Source organism: Cuculus canorus, chromosome 2, assembly GCF_017976375.1.
Source record: "Cuculus canorus isolate bCucCan1 chromosome 2, bCucCan1.pri, whole genome shotgun sequence".
In the NCBI taxonomy this organism is placed as follows: Eukaryota; Metazoa; Chordata; class Aves; order Cuculiformes; family Cuculidae; genus Cuculus; species Cuculus canorus.
In genome coordinates, this window is record NC_071402.1 from 156,407,165 (window position 1) to 156,425,890 (window position 18,726).

The 18,726-nt window shown below is 41.0% G+C and overlaps 1 protein-coding gene across 3 annotated transcripts in view; it reads right to left on the reverse strand.

The window, feature by feature from the left end:
• CRHR2 (corticotropin releasing hormone receptor 2) overlaps positions 1 to 18,726 on the reverse strand; it is a 166,795-nt gene that overhangs the window by 105,014 nt on the left and 43,055 nt on the right. Inside the window, exons 1-2 of one of the 3 annotated variants that reach the window (XM_009558277.2) lie at positions 7,586 to 8,049; positions 7,289 to 7,408 (exon numbers count right to left, since the gene is read on the reverse strand). In XM_009558277.2, coding sequence (XP_009556572.2) covers positions 7,289 to 7,408; positions 7,586 to 7,802 — 337 coding nt within the window. In that variant the 5' untranslated portion in view covers positions 7,803 to 8,049. Of the gene's footprint in view, positions 1 to 7,288; positions 7,409 to 7,585; positions 8,050 to 18,726 lie in introns of those variants that run through there. The other 2 variants (XM_054059530.1, XM_054059531.1) reach the window with 2 other exon arrangements.

Below are 18,726 nucleotides of genomic sequence, written 5' to 3' on the forward strand. Positions count from 1 at the left end.
ACAGAGGCTGAAACCCAGTGTTCTGCTGGCAATCTCAAGTGTTCATCCACTGGAGAGAACAGCCTGATTCCACCTTTCCCATCATGGTTTCAGACATCATCATCCCGCAGCTTGACTGAGCAGAAAATTAGGCAGAATAAAACAAGAAATCTCATATCCACAAGAGTCCCCATACTAGATGTAGCTGGGTGGGAATTTTCCTCTCATTTTGACATTGTGAGATAAGGATTTCTTGCTTTATCTCCCTTTGAACAGAATTTAATTCTTTTCCTTCCCCATATGTTCCCGAGCCGTTCCCTTTTCCACTCTTCCTTTGGCCCCAGAAGCACATGATTTTGTAAGTATCGTCTAATTCTTAACTTGTGGGAAGAAACCAATCCTCAGTCCATCTGTTTGCCAGCTGGTAGTTGCTGTCAGCTTAGACAACAGCTCACTAGCTCATTCAAGCGACAGAGAGGCGGATGGAGCAACTTCCATAGAGGGAGCCTTGGAAGCCTCCAAAATTAATGTGGGCAACCCTGTGTTTGCTGACCAATTGAAGGCCACGAGCTTCAGGGCTCTCTCAGAGACCCATCATCGCTCTCCTGCTGTGACAGACCACTTTCTTTAGCAATGCTGAGAGATATCCGTCTGCCACCAGTTCAAGGTCGCCACCCTGAAGGGCAAAGCGAAGGATGGGGCCTCCTGCCACTGCTGTCAGGTCTGATTGACTCTGGCAGAGGATCAGATCGGCTCGGTGCAGAATGGCAGCAGCAATTCCTGGCTCTGGGAAATGTGTAAAGTCTGCCTCAAAAGTCAAGTCTACTTAAGAGAAACACAGTCAGATACAACAGGATCAAAGCAAACACACCTCATAACATAAGAAGTGGAAGAACAAAAATGTTAACCCACATTTAATTAGCTGAAGGAAAGATCCCTGAACATGACTGAAATAACATTAACAATCTTCTTATTACATGCAATTAACTTCTGTTCTGTGCTCAAAGAAGACATCACACAGTTCACAGGATGATAGTAGTGGAGGCAAGAAAGATGGGTCATTTTCGTTCCTCCTTTTAAATAATGTTTTCAACACTCTTTTTCCACAGTACAAAATCAGAGAAATCTCTTACCACAAATTACGCTTCACAATGGAAAGTAAAAAAAAAAAAAGAAGAAACACTTGAGGGAAAAAAAGTGAAGCCTTTCCCATCTGTGCATGTACTGAAATCAAGAGCCTCCCACTGTCGGATTTATGGAAGAATTCAACCTAAACCAGCACGGGAAAATGAACAAAGATAGTTGAAATCTTAATCTGGATACAGTGCTATGGGAGTCAAACTGACCTAATCAACTGCAGATTTGATCTCCTCAGAGAGAAGCTTTACTAGCTTAAAAATTATATTTTATTCCCTCCTCCAGAATTCCATTTCTGGCCTTCTTTTTCCTCTGCCGTGTTTGTTTGGTTTCTCATCTGACTCCATCCTTTAACCTTCATGTACTCTTGACTGCCTAGTTGATGAATATTGTGTTGGTCACCCCAGGATGGCTAAAACAGGGCTTCTGCAACACTGCAGACTCTTTTTTTCTTTTTTTGTAGCCTTTTTCTTAGTGATTCCATAATGAAAATTGGCTACAAAACATCTCTTCTTACTCCAAATCTCCTTTCGCCTTTAAACAGTCCAGTGGAATAAAAGCCTTCCACGCATCTGACCAGATTACAGAAGAGGGATAAGGGCGGGACTAGTTTTAGGGCTTCGTAGTGCTTTTTGGAGTCTGAAAATACAAATGCATTGCCTAGCAAAAAGAGAATGTTGTGGTTTTGATCTTGTAACCTCTTTATTCCAAAACAAGTTTTATATATATATATATAAAGAGCCTTTCAATCCAAATGGCAGTGCACCAGAACTGCTCAGCATCTGCTGCCTCTCAGGTTGGGATGCTGCCTCTCATCTTGTCCTTTTCCCTAGCCCACAGCTCAGCTGCATCTCCTCACTGCATCCAGCTGTACCTCTAGAAATCACTACTCACACTTACAAGGCTGCATATACTGGCATTTAATTTCTCTCTCCAACAAAGATGAAAGGCCACCAGAGCATAAAGGGTCTCTGTCTTTTACAAAGGGATTTAAAATGCGCTCTTCAGAAATCAAACCAGAATAACCTCTGAGGAAAAAGTAAATTATGCTAATGTGATCAACATAAGTGCTCAAGACACTGAAATACACAAGATAAAACACAAGTGAAAATGTTAATTGAGCCTCTAGGCTAGCCACTTGAGGTGCCCAAAACTGCACACAGCACTCAAGTTTGGGCCGCATCAGTGCAGCATAGAGTAGGACAATCACCTCCCTTGACCAGTTGGCTATGCTGTGCTCAATGTACCCCAGGATACGATGCGTACTCTGTGGAATACACGTCCTCAGAACAAGGAGTAGGCAAAGAGGGAACAAATTCCCATCAGTGCAAGGTTAGCAGTGCTTATGTGCCTGTTTTTAGCAGCATAGTCCCTGGAGAAGATGAGGATGATTTTTGCAATACCCAAAACACTCATCTGAAGTGCCTATCTCAGTCAAAGACAGAAGGGGATTTGCAAAGAGGGAGTTAGAGCTATAAACACCTTTTGTTCCTGTTGATCACAGAAGCAGTCTATCCTCCTAAAGTTGTTCCTCAGGTGTGGGTTCAGCTCAGCTCAATAGACACCCAAGGATGAATTCAGCTGCCTAAACACAGGCATTGTATCATTGGGTCTTAAATGTATCTACGATACCCATGTAACCTGGAAGCTAAAACACAAACCTACACAAGGCCCACACCATCTGAAATAGGAACTAGATACCAGGCAAGGTACTCCTGGATATACCAAATGGCTCTAGCACTTCTGCATGGGCTCAAGAACTGATCTGTGTATCTGAGTTGAGCTGAGTAACTCTCTAGGCTTCATCCTTTGTATCAATTAAACTAACTTGTATTACAGCTTAGATACTTAAATTAGCTGTTGATATCTACCTTGAAATACCTAGATTTGTATGGCCTTCCAATGCTTCAAACTCCTGCCTGCAGCCAGCACAAACCAAGCTGACCAGCCCCTGAGGGAAAGGTCTTCCCACAAAACAGCCCTCTGCTGCACTGGCTGTTGTAGACAAACTCAAATCAGACAGCTAATGCTACAAGAGTCAACACTTGCTGTCCATCAGATGAACATCAGATCCTAGATTGCCTCATTGCACAGAGCAATTTGTGGGAAAAGGCAAGAGCTAACATAGACTTACTTTATCCTGTAACATGCTGTAAGTACTTAGATGTACAACCAGTTTTTTTACAAGCAGCAAAGAGTCTCATTACTGCCCATTTGCTGAATTAATCAAGCTTCAGGATATCCTAATAAGTGAATTAATCTGTTTCCTAAAAAAAGAATAAAAGCTTCACACTGTCAAAGCATAAACACATCTAGAGGGCAGCAATGATATTGTCATCTTTAGCTAAATATAGACCCTGAGCAGAGACAAGTGCACAGTCACACACTGCACCAACACATACATTTCCCCACCTCTCTCCCCTTATTTTTCTTCCATTTGAGAATAATACATAAGCTTTGCTGCAAAATTGCAAAGTTGCAAGTGGATGGCATCATTTACAGATCCTCAGTTGAAGAACATTTTGCCTATATTTGCAAATCCGGCTACAGGGTAACCAGATCTTGATTTGTCAGCATGACTTTATTTCCCAAATAAAGGCAGAAAAGAAAATCACTAAAATAACAAAGTGTCAGAGATGAAAAATACTCACAGACTGACAGACTGTGTTTTATGAATCCAGCTGAAACTTATTTGAGTCACTCAGCAGTTCCCAAGAGACGCACAAAAACACAGGCAAGGCACAAAATCATCACGGGAAAGTTTTTCAGTTAGAATAGAAATATTGTATGCAAACAGTTTATTCTATAGTGGCAAACAGGAGGGGATTTTTTTATCCACCAGTTTTGCTCATTAAGTTTTAGACTCAAATACCCTTTCATTAATTTTGCTAGCATATTGCAGGGTTTGATAGCATTGCCCTTCCAAGCTCTCAAGGTTTCTGAGTTAGAGTGACCATCACAGAATCATAGAAACATAGATTGGGAGCGAAGGGACCCTAAAGATCATCCAGTTCCAACCCTCCCGCCATGATAGTTGACAAGATGGATACTATCCAAAGCCTCTGATGAGTCGTTCTGTGGTGATACAAACTGCTTGTCACATTTTGTTTTGAATTCCATACACTACATGCACAGAGACTACAATATGGCACAGAAATAGTCCTATGAGTACCAGAACTCGGGCAGCTTCATTTGCCATGGATCAATGTCTTGTGCTTGACTGAGCCTTGTATAAGGTTTTCACACAGTTTGGGCACTTCCAAGTTTGGATTTTCTAGTGCTGACAACACAAAAGCTTTAATTTAAGGGGAATGCTACTGGTTGCATTCCATCCAATGATGAGGAACTTCTATGAGACAGGTAAGAACTTGGACTCTTTCAGAGCTTCATAAAACCAAAAAAATAATCACTGAAATTGATCCAAAAGCTTTAGACACATTAGAATGAGAAATACACTCACAGCCATACAAAACCAAATTAACAATGTGCTATAGTTCCTCAAAGGCGGCAGCTTGCAAACCTGGTGTGCATGACAGCGTAATAAATAGCGGAGTTATGACCTAGACCTGTATAAGCCCTTAGGAGAAGAAAAGCAATGCACAGTGCTTTTGCTAAACTTGTCTGATTTTGCTCTCAAAATCAATTCAGTACAATATTACACACCATCATTCCTCCCTTTGCCTCACCAAAATGCAAAAGAAAACAGAACAAAACTACACTACATGTCTTCAGCAGAATTTTGATGTTGATTCAAGCTGCCTCCTGACGAAATCTTCACTTTGCAGCTGTATTATTAATCTCTGAGTTTTGCGAGATCCATTTCCAATTTTTTATCAATTGTTTGTGTTTATTTTATTATCTGCACAAGGTGCACCATCTAGGTTTTAAGCACATTGAGTTTGACTAGAAACATCCTTCTACTCAGCCTGCAGACTGACTTGGTGAACTCACGCAAATAAAAGCAGTCAGACTGTGTCTGTATTGGCCTTCCCAAGCTTTGGACATGTTCTACATGTACTATTTGCCACATCTTTCATATCACAAAGAAGATTACACCTCTGTATTCAAATATTAACCTGTTGTCCTAGTGCTTTCTGAAGCTTTAATCATCAACTGCTGTTGTCCGAGAAGCTACTGGTTTTACAAGTTGACTCAAATCTTGGTAGAGTCCCTCCCTTCCTTTTCTATGCCACAACTTGGAGGATCTACACGCACGGAAGAGTGTAAGATCAACTGAAAGCCACCTACAGTGGCATCAATCTACTTTAGTTCTCTATTGCAAGCACACCTGTACCACATCTGGGCACCAGTATGCATGACCAAACAGTCCTGCAGACACACATTTTCTCAATATGACTGCACACATTTTATACTGAAAGGAGAAAAATGTTCATTTCCCCAAAGTATGACAAAATTCAGCATTTCAATAGCAGGTTTTCATCAGTCTTTAATTTAATTAATATGCTATTGTTTTAAGAGCAATGAATTTAAGGAAATTTATTAGCACTGTAATACCAGCATTACCCCGATTGAGAAGGAGAGGAGTGGGAAAGAACTTCAAATCAGGTCACTGATGAACTACTGAAAGCATTAACAGAGTTTATCAAAATAAAATGAGGCATTCAAGATTTTTTTTCTTCTATGCAGAGGAAAAATATTTGTTTCCAATAAGGAATCATCCATAATGCATTTCTTTTTTTTGCATTTTTTTTCTTCTCTCTTACCTTTTAGGAGAAACAAAAATAAGGCAGTGAAATACTGACATCCTCCACCAAAAAAAAAAGCAGCATGTTTTTTGAGATACCTTTTCTACGGCTGTTCTTTGAGAGCTTTTAGTCCATTCTGATGCACTCACTCTTGTCTGAGCAGCCTTAATTCTCAGAAATTTTCCCCTCATCTCAACTTAAACCATAAAGGTAGGGGATTACCTACTGTAATCAAATACAGCATAACCTTTACATGTTACTACCTCTTTTATTGCAAAGAGCACAGGTCAGAGAATCTCATGTTTGAGAATGATCTTGCAGTTCTCCAAGGTAACTCCTTACTCTGCTTAAAGTCAAGGATGACAGAAACTGCTCCCTAAGAACTAATCTGGAAGAGGGCAGAACTTTTGTCTAGTTATCTGACCCTTGACACCTTGAGCTGGGAAAAGAATAAATTCACTTTCGACATGTTAAAAAATAAAGTCTAAGATGACAGGGTCATTCTTTTACAGGGCTCATTGAAAATGCTATCCCCACAAAATTAACACTACCCAACAAATAGACTACAAACACCTGAGCAAGATTTCAAAGTGAAACATGTAATGAAATGTCCTCGTAGTCAAAAGCTCACTCAGGTAGCCTGAAAAAATGAGTGACAAGGAAGTGGGTACACATATTTGGAACTAATATGTTAAAAACTCTTAATGAAAGATCCAAACATTATTGACAGATAAGAAAGAGGAAATGAGAGCCTGGGTCTGACAGCCTGAATAATAAATTTTCAGTGAGTCATCACAAATGTTTACTTCTAAGACTAAAGCTTCAGTTCCAAGAAATTTTGAAGAAGACCCTCATATTCCCTTGCTTTGAATATTATTTCCCTCATAACATCCTCTACCGTTTCCCTTGCAGTGATGATGCAGCCATCCCAAACTCAGAAGCCAACCACTGACGAAGTTACTAAACAGATTCCAGACCCCAGCCTCCTGTTTCTTAGCTATAACTTCCAGTCCAGTTTGTCCCCCTGTTTACACAAACGGCCTCTCAAAGGGACAGTCCTTTCAAAATACAGTTATTTGGTGTTAAGACTAAGTACTTCACACACCAAAGTATCTTTAATTATTCAAATGGCCGAAGCATTGCTACAAATGCTTTCAGCTATAATATCTACAAATGAACAAACACACAAAGCACAGTATACCCTTCTTAGACCGCAGAGGATGTTTTTGCCTAGATGTACCTAAATGCACTTAGGAGGAATTGGTGTCCGAAAGTCTGTGCTTCTGAGAAATCTGCAACATTCCAGGCAGGAGTTTTGAATATAGAGGCTGGAATGTGGAGGAAATGTTAATTCCCAGGCCAATACTTTTTTTTCTTGTTTTTAATGAAAAAAAATATATTTTGAGCTTCCACAGGCACCCAGTCAACAGCAGATCTGTGGGAGAAGGAAAGGTCTTTGTACTTACTTGTGGTGTTGTATTTGATCCCATTGAAGAACTCCGGACAGGGTCTCTCTACCAGTTCCCCTGCGGAGGTTCTGGGCCAGCAGGTCCCGATCTGATCAGTTGTGGCATTGCAGTATGGACCTTTTGTGTTAAAAAAAAAAAAAAAAAAAATTAAAAAAAAAAAAAGATAGAAAGGGGAAAAAAAAAGAAAAAAGCAGTTGAGAAAGCATAAAAGTGACACACTTTGCATCGCAAAGCAAACCAAATCTTAGCACTTATAAAGCTTTTCAGAGCCCTGTGCTAGATAATGTTTCCTACCATCAAAGCCCAGGAAAGGGATAGAGGAACTCTCTAAAAAAGTCTCTTGTAAACGATCCAGGAAGCTGCAGTTGACATCAAATTCTTCTAAGATGAACTGAGATATAGTCACATCCATTATTCCCCTCGGGACTGCTGGACTGGATAAGGCTCCTTCCTCCTTTTCTCTATTTTTTTGCCCCCTCTTCTTTCTTCCTTTCTGGAAACAAATGAACATCAAGCTGCGGACACCCTGCAATCTTGTGTGTGCGAGCCTCTCTTCCTCTCAGCGTGCTGACAACTTGGCAGAGAGTCTGCGTCTGGCTGTGCAGTTCAATCCTCTAAGCTCTTCTTTGCTTTAAAACAGCAGCTCAGGAACCAATGGGATCACACTGAGCACAGAGTAAGGGGCTTGCGTCTCTGAGCCAGCTTCTCTGGTCTAGCAGCTCTCCAATGCCGCCACACATTGCTAGACTGTCGTATTGCTTTCTCTCCCTCCCTCTTCTCACTCTCTCAAACACACGCACGCGTTTGCTCTCTCTCTCTCTCTCTCACACACACACACACACACGAGTTTTATTGTTAGCTTTGGGGATGAGCACTTTTGCAAAAATACTTGCTGCAAATAAAGCCAGGGAGAAAAGGAAAAGCCATCAGCTGAATATAACTCCTCTGGCTTTTTGTGAAGCAAAGCAGTTCCTGCTTTTCTTGTGTGGAACCGAGGATGAGCAGAGATGCTTGGACAGGGAGGAGAAAGAAGGGACTCAGTCCAATAGATGCAGTACTGGATCCTGAGCAGGCCTTGAGAAAGAAGAGAAATAATAAAAGCTGGGATGAGGGAGATGGTCTGATAGAAAGGAGGCAACAGAACAAAGGAATTTGGAGTAATGAGGCAACAGAACAAAGGAATTTGGTAATGACCCACAGCAGAGGAAGAGTGAGAGCGAGAGCAGGGTTGGGAACCCAGCCTAGGAGAAGCAAGGCACAGAAGCACCACATCTTTCAGCTGCTCATGCAGGTGGGATGGAGTGGACAGTAGAGCAGGGACAAACAGCACCGACAGCTCCAGCTTAAGGCTGGAGAACAAGTCTTATGAGGAGCGGCTGAGAGAGCTGGGGTTGTTTAGCCTGGAGAAGAGGAGGCTGAGGGGAGACCTTATTGCTCTCTACAACTACCTGAAAGGAGGCTGTGGAGAGGAGGGAGCTGGTCTCTTCTCCCAAGTGACAGGGGACAGGACTAGAGGGAATGGCCTGAAGCTCCGTCAGGGGAGGTTCAGGCTGGATATCAGGAAAAAATTCTTCACAGTAAGAGCCATTGGGTACTGGAACAGGCTGCCCAGGGAGGTGGTCGAGTCGCCTTCCCTGGAGGTGTTTAAGGAACGGGTGGATGAAGTGCTTAGGGACATGGTTTAGGGAGTGTTAGGAATGGTTGGACTCGATGATCCAATGGGTCCTTTCCACCCTTGTGATTCTGTGATTCTGTGATTCTGTGACAGCAGAGTAGAGCTTCTGAACGAAGGATGGATCATTCAGGGGAGAAGGAAAAAGACAAAGACCACTCTTTCATTTTACAGTGGTAGGAGGAGGCAGGCATTTCAGCAAGGGTGAGAACACAGACTGATCCAGAAAGCAGGAGGAAGAGTCTCTGAACTAAGAAACCATGAGGTGGAGAGAGAAGGAAGAGCACAGGTTTTGACAAACTGAGGTCTTGATGGATGAGAGGAGTCTCGGGAAAAGGAAAGATGAGAAGAAGTCTGGAGTGAGCTGCCCAGATGGTTGGTCATCTTTTTGGGAAACTGAAGCTCAGTACAATGGGAAGTGGGTGAAGTTTTGCACTCTGGGCTGTGCTGGAGAGCAGCTTAGATCTAACCACCCTTTCTGACTTATGACATCAGCATACAGGGAAATCTTCACAAAAAAAGTGGCAAAATCTTGCTAAGGAGAATCATCTAGGATCATAGATTTGAAGGATCTTAAAAATAGAAAACTGACTTACAAGAGAGAAAAGCAAGATGAAGATATATGGTAGTAGCAGAGATGAATCCAGAAACAGAAGGCAAGGACAAGAGAGAAGCCTTGACAAAAAAAACCCCAAAGAGATGCAGAAATGAACGCTTGCTTACTGTCTGTGTTCACAGCTTTAGACTGGACATGCTGCTTATGTTGACTTCAAAGCAGTGGTACAGGACTTCCGGTAATATCTATGTCCCACCCTGCAATGGCTTGGATCTCCCTCGCTTATATTTCAAATTGAAGGGTTTCATTTTTTCCTCTCCAAAGACCAAAGAAGTGTGTCATCCAAAGGAAGGAAAAAGAATAAATAACTGGGTTAGACAGCCAAATAAACTGCCAACATGCACTGATGGAAGAATTAGCCAGAAAGCTATTTTGCTATCTGGGAATCTTGAGATTCTTTTGCATTTTCAGATTTCAATGGAGGGAGAATGGAGGCGTGCCATCGTGGTTTTGGAATGAGTATTCCTTGTTTTCAACATGTAAAAACCCACAAATTAACAAGTGTCCTAATTCTCTAGGCAGCATGATATTCTGAGACAAATGAATGCATCTCTCTATTTCTTTTTGTGGAGCCATGATCCCCTTCCCAAGTGAATATCCCCAAAACTGCAACCTGTCTTGAGAAATCTGGATTTCAACCAATTGACCCTTTTCAACACCACCAGATCTCTTTGTCTCACACATCTCTAATCCCAAAAAGCAGAAGATAAAATTTCTTTAACATCATTCACACAGCATCACTACCACCAACATACAGGTTGTCTTGAAACAGAGCTTTGAGCAGAAAACCCCATTTCTGGAACTTTCAAGTGAGGAGGATAAAGGGTGCCCTAAACCTCTGAGCAATTCACAGGCATCCGTCACTTAAAGTGCCTTAAACTCTACATTTTAAGTTGCTTTACTTCTTCCTGATAATGTAGTTGAGTTCCAAAAATTCATTTTTATTCCTGAAGCAGAGCTTCTCTCAGTGATGGCTACGAGAACTTCTAAGAGGGCAGCATTTTTAAGTGCTCAACAGCATCCCTGAGCCCAGGAGCCATTTCAATTGTGGCAGAACTGATCAGGGAGTCCACTTGTTCAAGATGCTGATAAGACATTTGTTTTCCTGCTTCTGCTGCCTCTCTGCAAGGCAAAACTCACAAAGCCTGGGGAAAAGTCTTCATTTCTCACCTACTGTCTGCCTTGTTTATTTTCCACACTGCAATCAAAAACTTGGCTCGAGGCTTCAGGCAGTAGAGTTTTCTGAATTTTTGTATGAATGCATCACTTAATAAATTACAAAATGAAAGACAGCTTCAAAAAATAAACTGCTTTTAAATTTGGTAAATGTTTGACTTCCCTAAATGTCGCCCTGTGTTTTCCAGCGTCAGCACTTGGAAATTTTTCAAATGTTTCAAATGATACCAAGTTTAACAATGAGCTGGATTTCATTTCAAAATTGTTTTTATAGCAGTTAGCACCCAAAACAACAGCCTTTAATTAAACTAAATTTATTTTCAGCCTTAAGTGAATGATTTCTTGACTTAAGTGAGAAAAAATACAAAATCTTCAGCCTAAACTGATTCTTTCCTCCTTTTCAATTCCTTTTCAGTTTAGCTGACTTTATTAAGTAAGAAGCAGTACATTTCTCACAGATTACACTATTGCATTCCATGTATTTAAGAACTGAAAAAACTCTACTCTAAAAGTAGATATAGAAGTGGTTAACACATTGTCTAAGAATAAATCTGGATGAAGAAAATGACTTGTTCCTCAGACCACAAATTAGCACCGTTGTTTAATAATCTTTTCCTTATTGCAGCCTCTAGATGAAAAGCTACTTTTGCACCTTTCCCCGCATACAATTAACTACTTAGTGAAAGTTTGCCTCTGGCTAAATCTACTCAAAACCTGTCCACGTCAGTTTGACTCATTTGATATGAAAACGTGGCTCTTTATAAGAGAAACACACACAATCAAATAAAAGATTGACAGAAATATTGTAGCTGCTGACACTGCTGATTCTCTGTTGATGAAGTACCCATGGTGCATTTGATACAAACACCTACTAGATCTTACCAGGCAGTAAGTAGTAGAGATCTGCCGTAAGAATTACTGAGCAACACAAGAAAACTAGTAATTGCATTTGGCATGTAGAAAAACATCATCAAATTAAAAGTGGCCTTGTTCCTCTGTGGTGGTGTTCTTCGCTTTGTCTGTGTGCATATGCAAGGCATATGCACAACCAGTCTGTGTAAGAATGTCTGAATATGCAAGGTTATGGAAGTTAGCGAGGCAGACAAATAAACATGTAAACACACATACAGCTCAATAAGCTTCTTATACAGAAGAGATATAGCTCTTTTAGTAAAGGAATGAGATGTGCTCATCAATAGGATACAATATTCTTTGGTAATGTAAATCTTCGTATGCCAGCCCTTGCATACAAAGACGTGCATACTGTTACACAGCTGTTTTCTTAATCTCTAACTCAACCCACATTCGGTAGAATTATCCAGAGGATAGCTTTTACTTTACCACACAAACAGTGACTAACAAGGATGATATTGTGCTATTTAACCAGCAACAGCAAGACTCAGGTCTGTGAAGACTCAGGCAGCTGACATAGGTGTTCATGTGCGGTGGCAGTACCTCCAGATGAAGCTGACTGCTTCATGGTCGTGTCTGCTAAAGGGATCCGTTCTCCCTAGATGCTCAATCTCCACAAATTCAAGACATCACTGTATTTCAATATCCAAGATGGGAAAAGGAAAAAAGGATAAAAAGCGAAAAAAAAAAAGTACCAGTTCTCTCCTCATTTCCCTTCCTCAGAGAACAAAAGCCTGCTGTGTCTCATCCAAGCTTCTTTTCCCCAGGGTGACTGTTTTGTCACCCTGCTCCCTATCCATTCATGTGAAGAACTCATGCTTTCCAGGCACAACAAACACTCATTTCTTACAGCATGCAACACAAAACTTATAACAAAAAATGCACATCATACACAAAACAACCAGGTTACACCAATATCCTACTTACTTCAGCTCCACTGACTTTCAGGAATTTACTTAACCAACATGGAAGTATCACATGGAGTCATGCCCTGAGTATTGGCTCTATTTTACTCTTCAAGTAAATCCACATTCATACTCAACTCCACATTCATATAAATTAGTCTGTTAACACAGTCACAGATCTGTATTAGGAGCATGAAGTAAGCAAGACTGATTTAAAAGTATGGTTTTCAGGCCAAGTAAAATGCCTTCTCATTGAACCTCTTCTGCCTAGCACTTAGGAAGTTAACGCAAGTTCGTGTGAAGTGCTATGAACACTTTGTGATGTTCACCACATCATCAATGAGGGAAAGACTCAGGTAAATCTCAAAGAGAGCACTCCCTACTCTGGTTTTGATGGAAAAATGGCAGACAGAGAGAAAGGAAGGAAGATTTCTATTTGTAGAAATGAAGTCTTTAAATCCCTAGACGACAATCAAAAGGCATAATTAACTTGATGGCAGAAATAAAGGGTCAGCAACAAACTGCTCTTACAGCCCAGCAGCTCTGGTTTGGAGTTTAGTATCTACCTCTGCATTTGTCTACTTTTTCTTACCTTTAATATGACACAGAAGCATTTCAAAAGGCTCAGTTTTTCTCATCTCTCCATTTTTGGTTTGAAAAATGTCCCCCAGTGACCCCTAATTATCACAATGACCTTTCAGCATCTGACTTTAAAGGTAGTAGGACTACTCAGCAAGGTAAGGAGTGTGAGACCATACACTTTAAGGAAGGCACTAATACACCAGAGTGAGTTCTGGACCATAAGCCTGAAGACCTTACTTCTCAACATGCACTGCAAAACTGATCTGACCACACTTCCAAATGAAGTGACAAATGACTGTTAACAGGTAAAATATTTATCTTTCCTTTTCATTCCAGGTATGCCAGCAATGAATGTGAAGGCAATTTTTCACTGTGGGAACAGGACAGCCTCAGGTCACATGGAGAAAGACAATTCAAACAGCAAGAGAGATGGACAGCACTGCCACACCACGCTACAGTTTGCAGAATCATAAAATTATAGAATCATAAAATTATAGAATCATTAAGGTCAGGAAAAAACTCTAAGATCATCAAGTCTAACCGTCAGCCCACCACCACTGTGTCTACTGAACCATGTCCCAAAGTGCCACAGTTACACCGTTTTTAATACCTCCAGGGAAGCAGACTTCACCAGTTTCTTGGGCAGCCTCTTCCAAGGTTTCACCACTCTTCCAGTAAAGAGTTTTTTCCTAGTACCCAATCTAAACCTCCACTGGCACAATTTCAGTCCATTTCCTCTCACCCTATCACTTGTTATTTGGGAGAAGAGACCAACACCCACCTTGCTACAACCTCCTTCCAGTCAGTTGTAAAGAGTGATGAGGTCTCCCCTCAGCCTCCTCTTCTCCCGATTAAACGACTTCAGTCCCCTCAGTGGTTCCTCATAAGATTCATGGTCCAGACCCTTCCCCAGCTCTGTTGCCCTTCTCTGGACACACTCTAGCAGCTCAATGTCTTTTCTGTACTGAGTGTCTCAAAACTAAACACAGGATTTTAGGTGTGCCCTCACCAGTGCCGTATACAGGGAGACAAGGCTTCTCACAATGAATTTCACTCTGCTATTTGAGTAAACCGTTAAAGAAAACTCTTCCTTAAATTGAGTGCTACTCTTCTAATCAAGATCTGTTCCTTAGTGCATGTGCTTGAGGTTTACACAGAAAGTGCAGAGTTGCCAATTATTATGTGTGGAGAGGAAGATCAGACACAGATAAATACAGGTCTTTGTTTCAGTTGATAGACTCATTTGTTAGAAACATCCTTTATTGCCAGAAATGAAGTATGACTGTACTGAGGAAAGATAAAATTTAAAAAATGCAAGTCTGTGGTGATGAATCTTTGCAGCTTCATTGATGTTAGAAAATATTTACTGTGGGTGTAAAAAGATCCAACAGCATAAATAATAAATGGCTTGTAGCTGCACAGTAATATATTTCTTTCAGCACATTACTACACTTGTCTTTCTCTACAGCTGTAAAACCTGTACAAGTGAATCATGTTATATGAGACAGATGATGAGACATTGCATGAGATTATAAGAACACACAAAAGAACCAACCTTGACACACTCATAAACTGCCAATGCTATTTTTTTTTAAAGTGAGGTGTTTTGGATGAATGTGCAGAACACCATCTACCATATGAGACCATGGAACAATTCTTTATAAAATAACTCTGATTTTTTTTTACACGGTTAAGTTCATGTACACAGACATTCAGTAACACAAAAGATGAATTTTATACATGTATTTATGCCTGACAATGGCTCAGTCCTCTGTTTACAGAATAAGCAAAATAAACAAAAAAAAAATGGGACTTAGGTCACACCTGAACAAATGATGAGCATAACAATGTGTCTTTTCTTATGTTTCTTACTTTCTGTTACATACAATGGGACCATTGCTAAATAAGACGAATAGGATCAGGGGTCTTGCCCTGTTATCCTCCCTACAACACAACAGGAAACAAGATTTCTTGTCGCTTAATTCAAGACATGCTAGTCAAGCTTTTGCTCTCCCTGCCACCCACTCTGCTTCATTGTGATGACTTTCAGGGCATGCTGGGAAGATCTGAGTAGTCATCTCATATGGCCTTAAGCTGGGACAAAACAGAAAGAAAAGGTGAAGGGTAATAAAATTCTCATAAGCCAATTCCCCATTTCTACTGAAAACACACAGACACTCTGCATGATAACTGACTTTGAAAGCTCAGAAAGCAGAGAACAAGTTAGAAATAACATATGTTGCCCAGTATTCCATCTAAAAAGTACCAAAATCAGATGCTTCATAAAATTATGTACCCCATCAACAAAACCAGCCTGCTCCAAACTGCCATGATGAAATTACTAGGGCATCTTATGCAACCTTAACATATGCAGTAAGAGAATTAATTATGGGTCTTGCCTTCATTGCCCAGCATACAGCATGGGAACTACAGCAAAGTAACTCATAGTTTTAAACCATCCAACTAGTATTTGCTTGGTCTTTTTGAGATGCATCATCATCAATCTGGCTTTGAGACCCTGGGCCAGCCGCTCACATGCTCCTTTGGGCGTCCCTGCTCAACCCAGGTGCAAAATCCAGGACTCTTAACAGATCTAAGCACTGCAGAGTTGCCAGCTCTCAGATTCAGATTGCTTTGAATCTGCTTTTCCTGAGGTGTCTAAGGTGCTTTTATAGCCAAGGAGGACATGGATTTTGATTCATCTGCCCAAAAATACATATCCAGCACCATGTGAGATAGTCTAACATATCTGTTAGCTGGCAGATAAACAGAGGACCTAGGGAATATCCATCCATTCTGAAGCAGCAGGTGGAGGCCAGGCAATTTGTCCTAAAGCATCTCAAATATTGCGGGACATACATATCTAAGCACCCAAATCAGGCCTCAGCTACCCATCGATTTTAAGGTCTGTTCAGATCTCACCATGTGTATGCATGGGCACGCGATCTTGAAAACTTAATCTGAATTCCAGCTGGCAGGACGATATCAGTGCACAGTGCTTCTCTGCATCTCCACAAGTGTCTCACTATTGTCAGACTCAATAAGGAGCAACAATAGCAAATTTTCTTATAAGCATTTAGTCTCCAAGCACGGATCTCTACTCAGGCTTCTGAATATTAGACTGAGCAAAAACTGGACCTTTCACAGAAGGGGAGAAGCCCATCATCAGCATGTCACTAGGAATGCCCTGTCACTCTTATTGTGTTATTGCTTAGGCTTTACCCCACACAGTAGATATTTTAACTTGTGTTACCGAAGTTGAATCCTTCGTAAATGTGGAAAAAGTCCCAGAACACAAACAAACAAAGAATAGCACGGGTGGCCTTGTACAGCAAATGAAGATTTCCTGACAATTTTCTTCTCTTGGTTGAATTGTTATACTTACAAAATCCTCTGGGAGAGGAAGCAAATTCTGGGCATGTCACATCTTTTACAGTACCTCCAGTGCAGGTATTTCCAGAGGTGCCAATCAACCTAGGCTTCCTTTGCAGTCAGTGGAAAGAAATGGGAAATTTTGTAATGCAATTCACCTGATCTATGTTAATCACCTATATGCTAGGATGATATTGATTTTGCTCTTGGCTCCATCCAATAACCTGGGCAGATCTCTGCACTCTATAAGAGGAACATAAAACAATTTGGACTGATGTAAATGTCTGCATTTAGTCAAGTGAATCCCATTCCAGATGCCTACAGCAAAGATTGAACTGTCTGCTGAGCTCCCTCCCACTGGCCCACAGCATGTCTTAGCCCTACACCATGTGGCAACCGTAATCCCATGAGTTTGGTCCTATCGTTTAATGGCAGTCCAAACAAAGATATTTTAAATTAAACACATCAGGAATAAAGACGAGAATAAAAACGTCCTGTTAAGATAGGACTATGACAATGCTAGCAACATATCATTATGCTTAAAAATTCCATGTCTTAAATCTAATGTAGTTATTTACAAGAAGAAACCAATACAATACAAACACTGCTTAATAGATTTGAATCCTTCTGCTAGGAAGCTGATTATTTTAAGGATGTCAGTCAGCAATCACCAGAGAAAATGCCTTGAAAATAAATCGAAGGAATTATGTGCAGGCATGCCAGCATCATAAAGTGAGATGGTAGTTCTCAAGAGCATCATTCTGTAACAGCCAGCGAGGTAGGGTCCTGTCACAGAGGTTGGGATGACTAGGCATGAAAGTGGATAATATTGTAATATTATTAGAGTCATGATAACTGAGGGAAAAGAACCTAATGACCCCCCTGATTTGTGACTTGCAAAGCATTTTCAGACAGCTATCATAGGACACTGCAGCCCCAGAAGAAATGAACGGATGGAAGGACATTATCCCAGTAAAATTATTTTGTGTCTGTATCTGGAATCAGTGACCCTTGCTACGTCCATAATTTTGGATACCTCCAGTGCTAACAAACCCTTCTATCTACCTTCAGATCTCTTCCCTAGCTTGACCCACTACCTATTGACCTTTCTATTATCAAGGCAAATATATCTGATTCTGTACCACAGGGTAACTCAGGTCATCCATAGGATGAAAATCTGAAAAGTCCATAGTCATAGAGAGAGTTGTCTCACCTAATTTCAGCCATCTAAAATTTGGGTGTCTAGACTAAGCCAGATATCTAGGTTCTCTAACACTCTCCAGGGAAATGGGCCCTTTCAGAGAATCACAATTTATTTAATTTGGAGACAAATCATAGAATCATAGAATAGTTTGGGTTGAAAGGGACCTTAAAGATCACCTAGTTCCAACTCCCCTGCCATGGGCAGGGTCATCCCACTAGATCAGGCTGCCCAAGGCCTCATCCAACCTGGCCTTGAGCACCTCCAGGGATGGGGCAGCCACAGCTTCCCCAGGCAACCTGTGCCAGTGCCTCACCACTCTCATGGTGAAGAAATTCTTCATAGTGTCTAGTCTAAATCTGCCCCTCTCCAGCTTACACCCATTCCCCCTCATCCTGTCACCACAAGCCTTTATGAACAGTCCCTCTCCAGCTTTCCTGTAGGCCCCCTTCAGGTACTGGAAAGTCGCTATAAGGTCTCCTCAGAGCCTTCTCTTCTCCAGGCTAAACAACCCCAGCTCTCTTAGCCTGTCCTCATATGGGAGGTGCTCCAGCCCTTCAAATTCACAACTCGGATATTCTAGTTAGTAGGATGCAGTTCAGCCCAAGAGATGGCTAGATACATCCGTATTTTATATAGAGCTCTCTGCTGCCAACACATCATGTAGCTGAGATGGATATTGGGCTGTAGTAATATAGTAGGCATAAATTGAAGAGGACAAATAATTTAGTGTAGAACACTGCAGAAACAAAAATGCCTATACTAAGCTATCTTTGCAAGATAAATTATGTTAACTACTGTTCATATAGAGATGGTTTGATGGGGAAGAATTCCACTGAAGGCAGGGAAACATCTCCACTTCATTCCTTGTGTGCTATGAATTGTATTGGGGAACTAATGAACACATGCACTCATGCTCATATACTATAGTTTCTGGAAAAAGGTAGTGCAATCGTATTCACTTATTGCACACTATGTTACAGAAAAATGCTTTAAGAT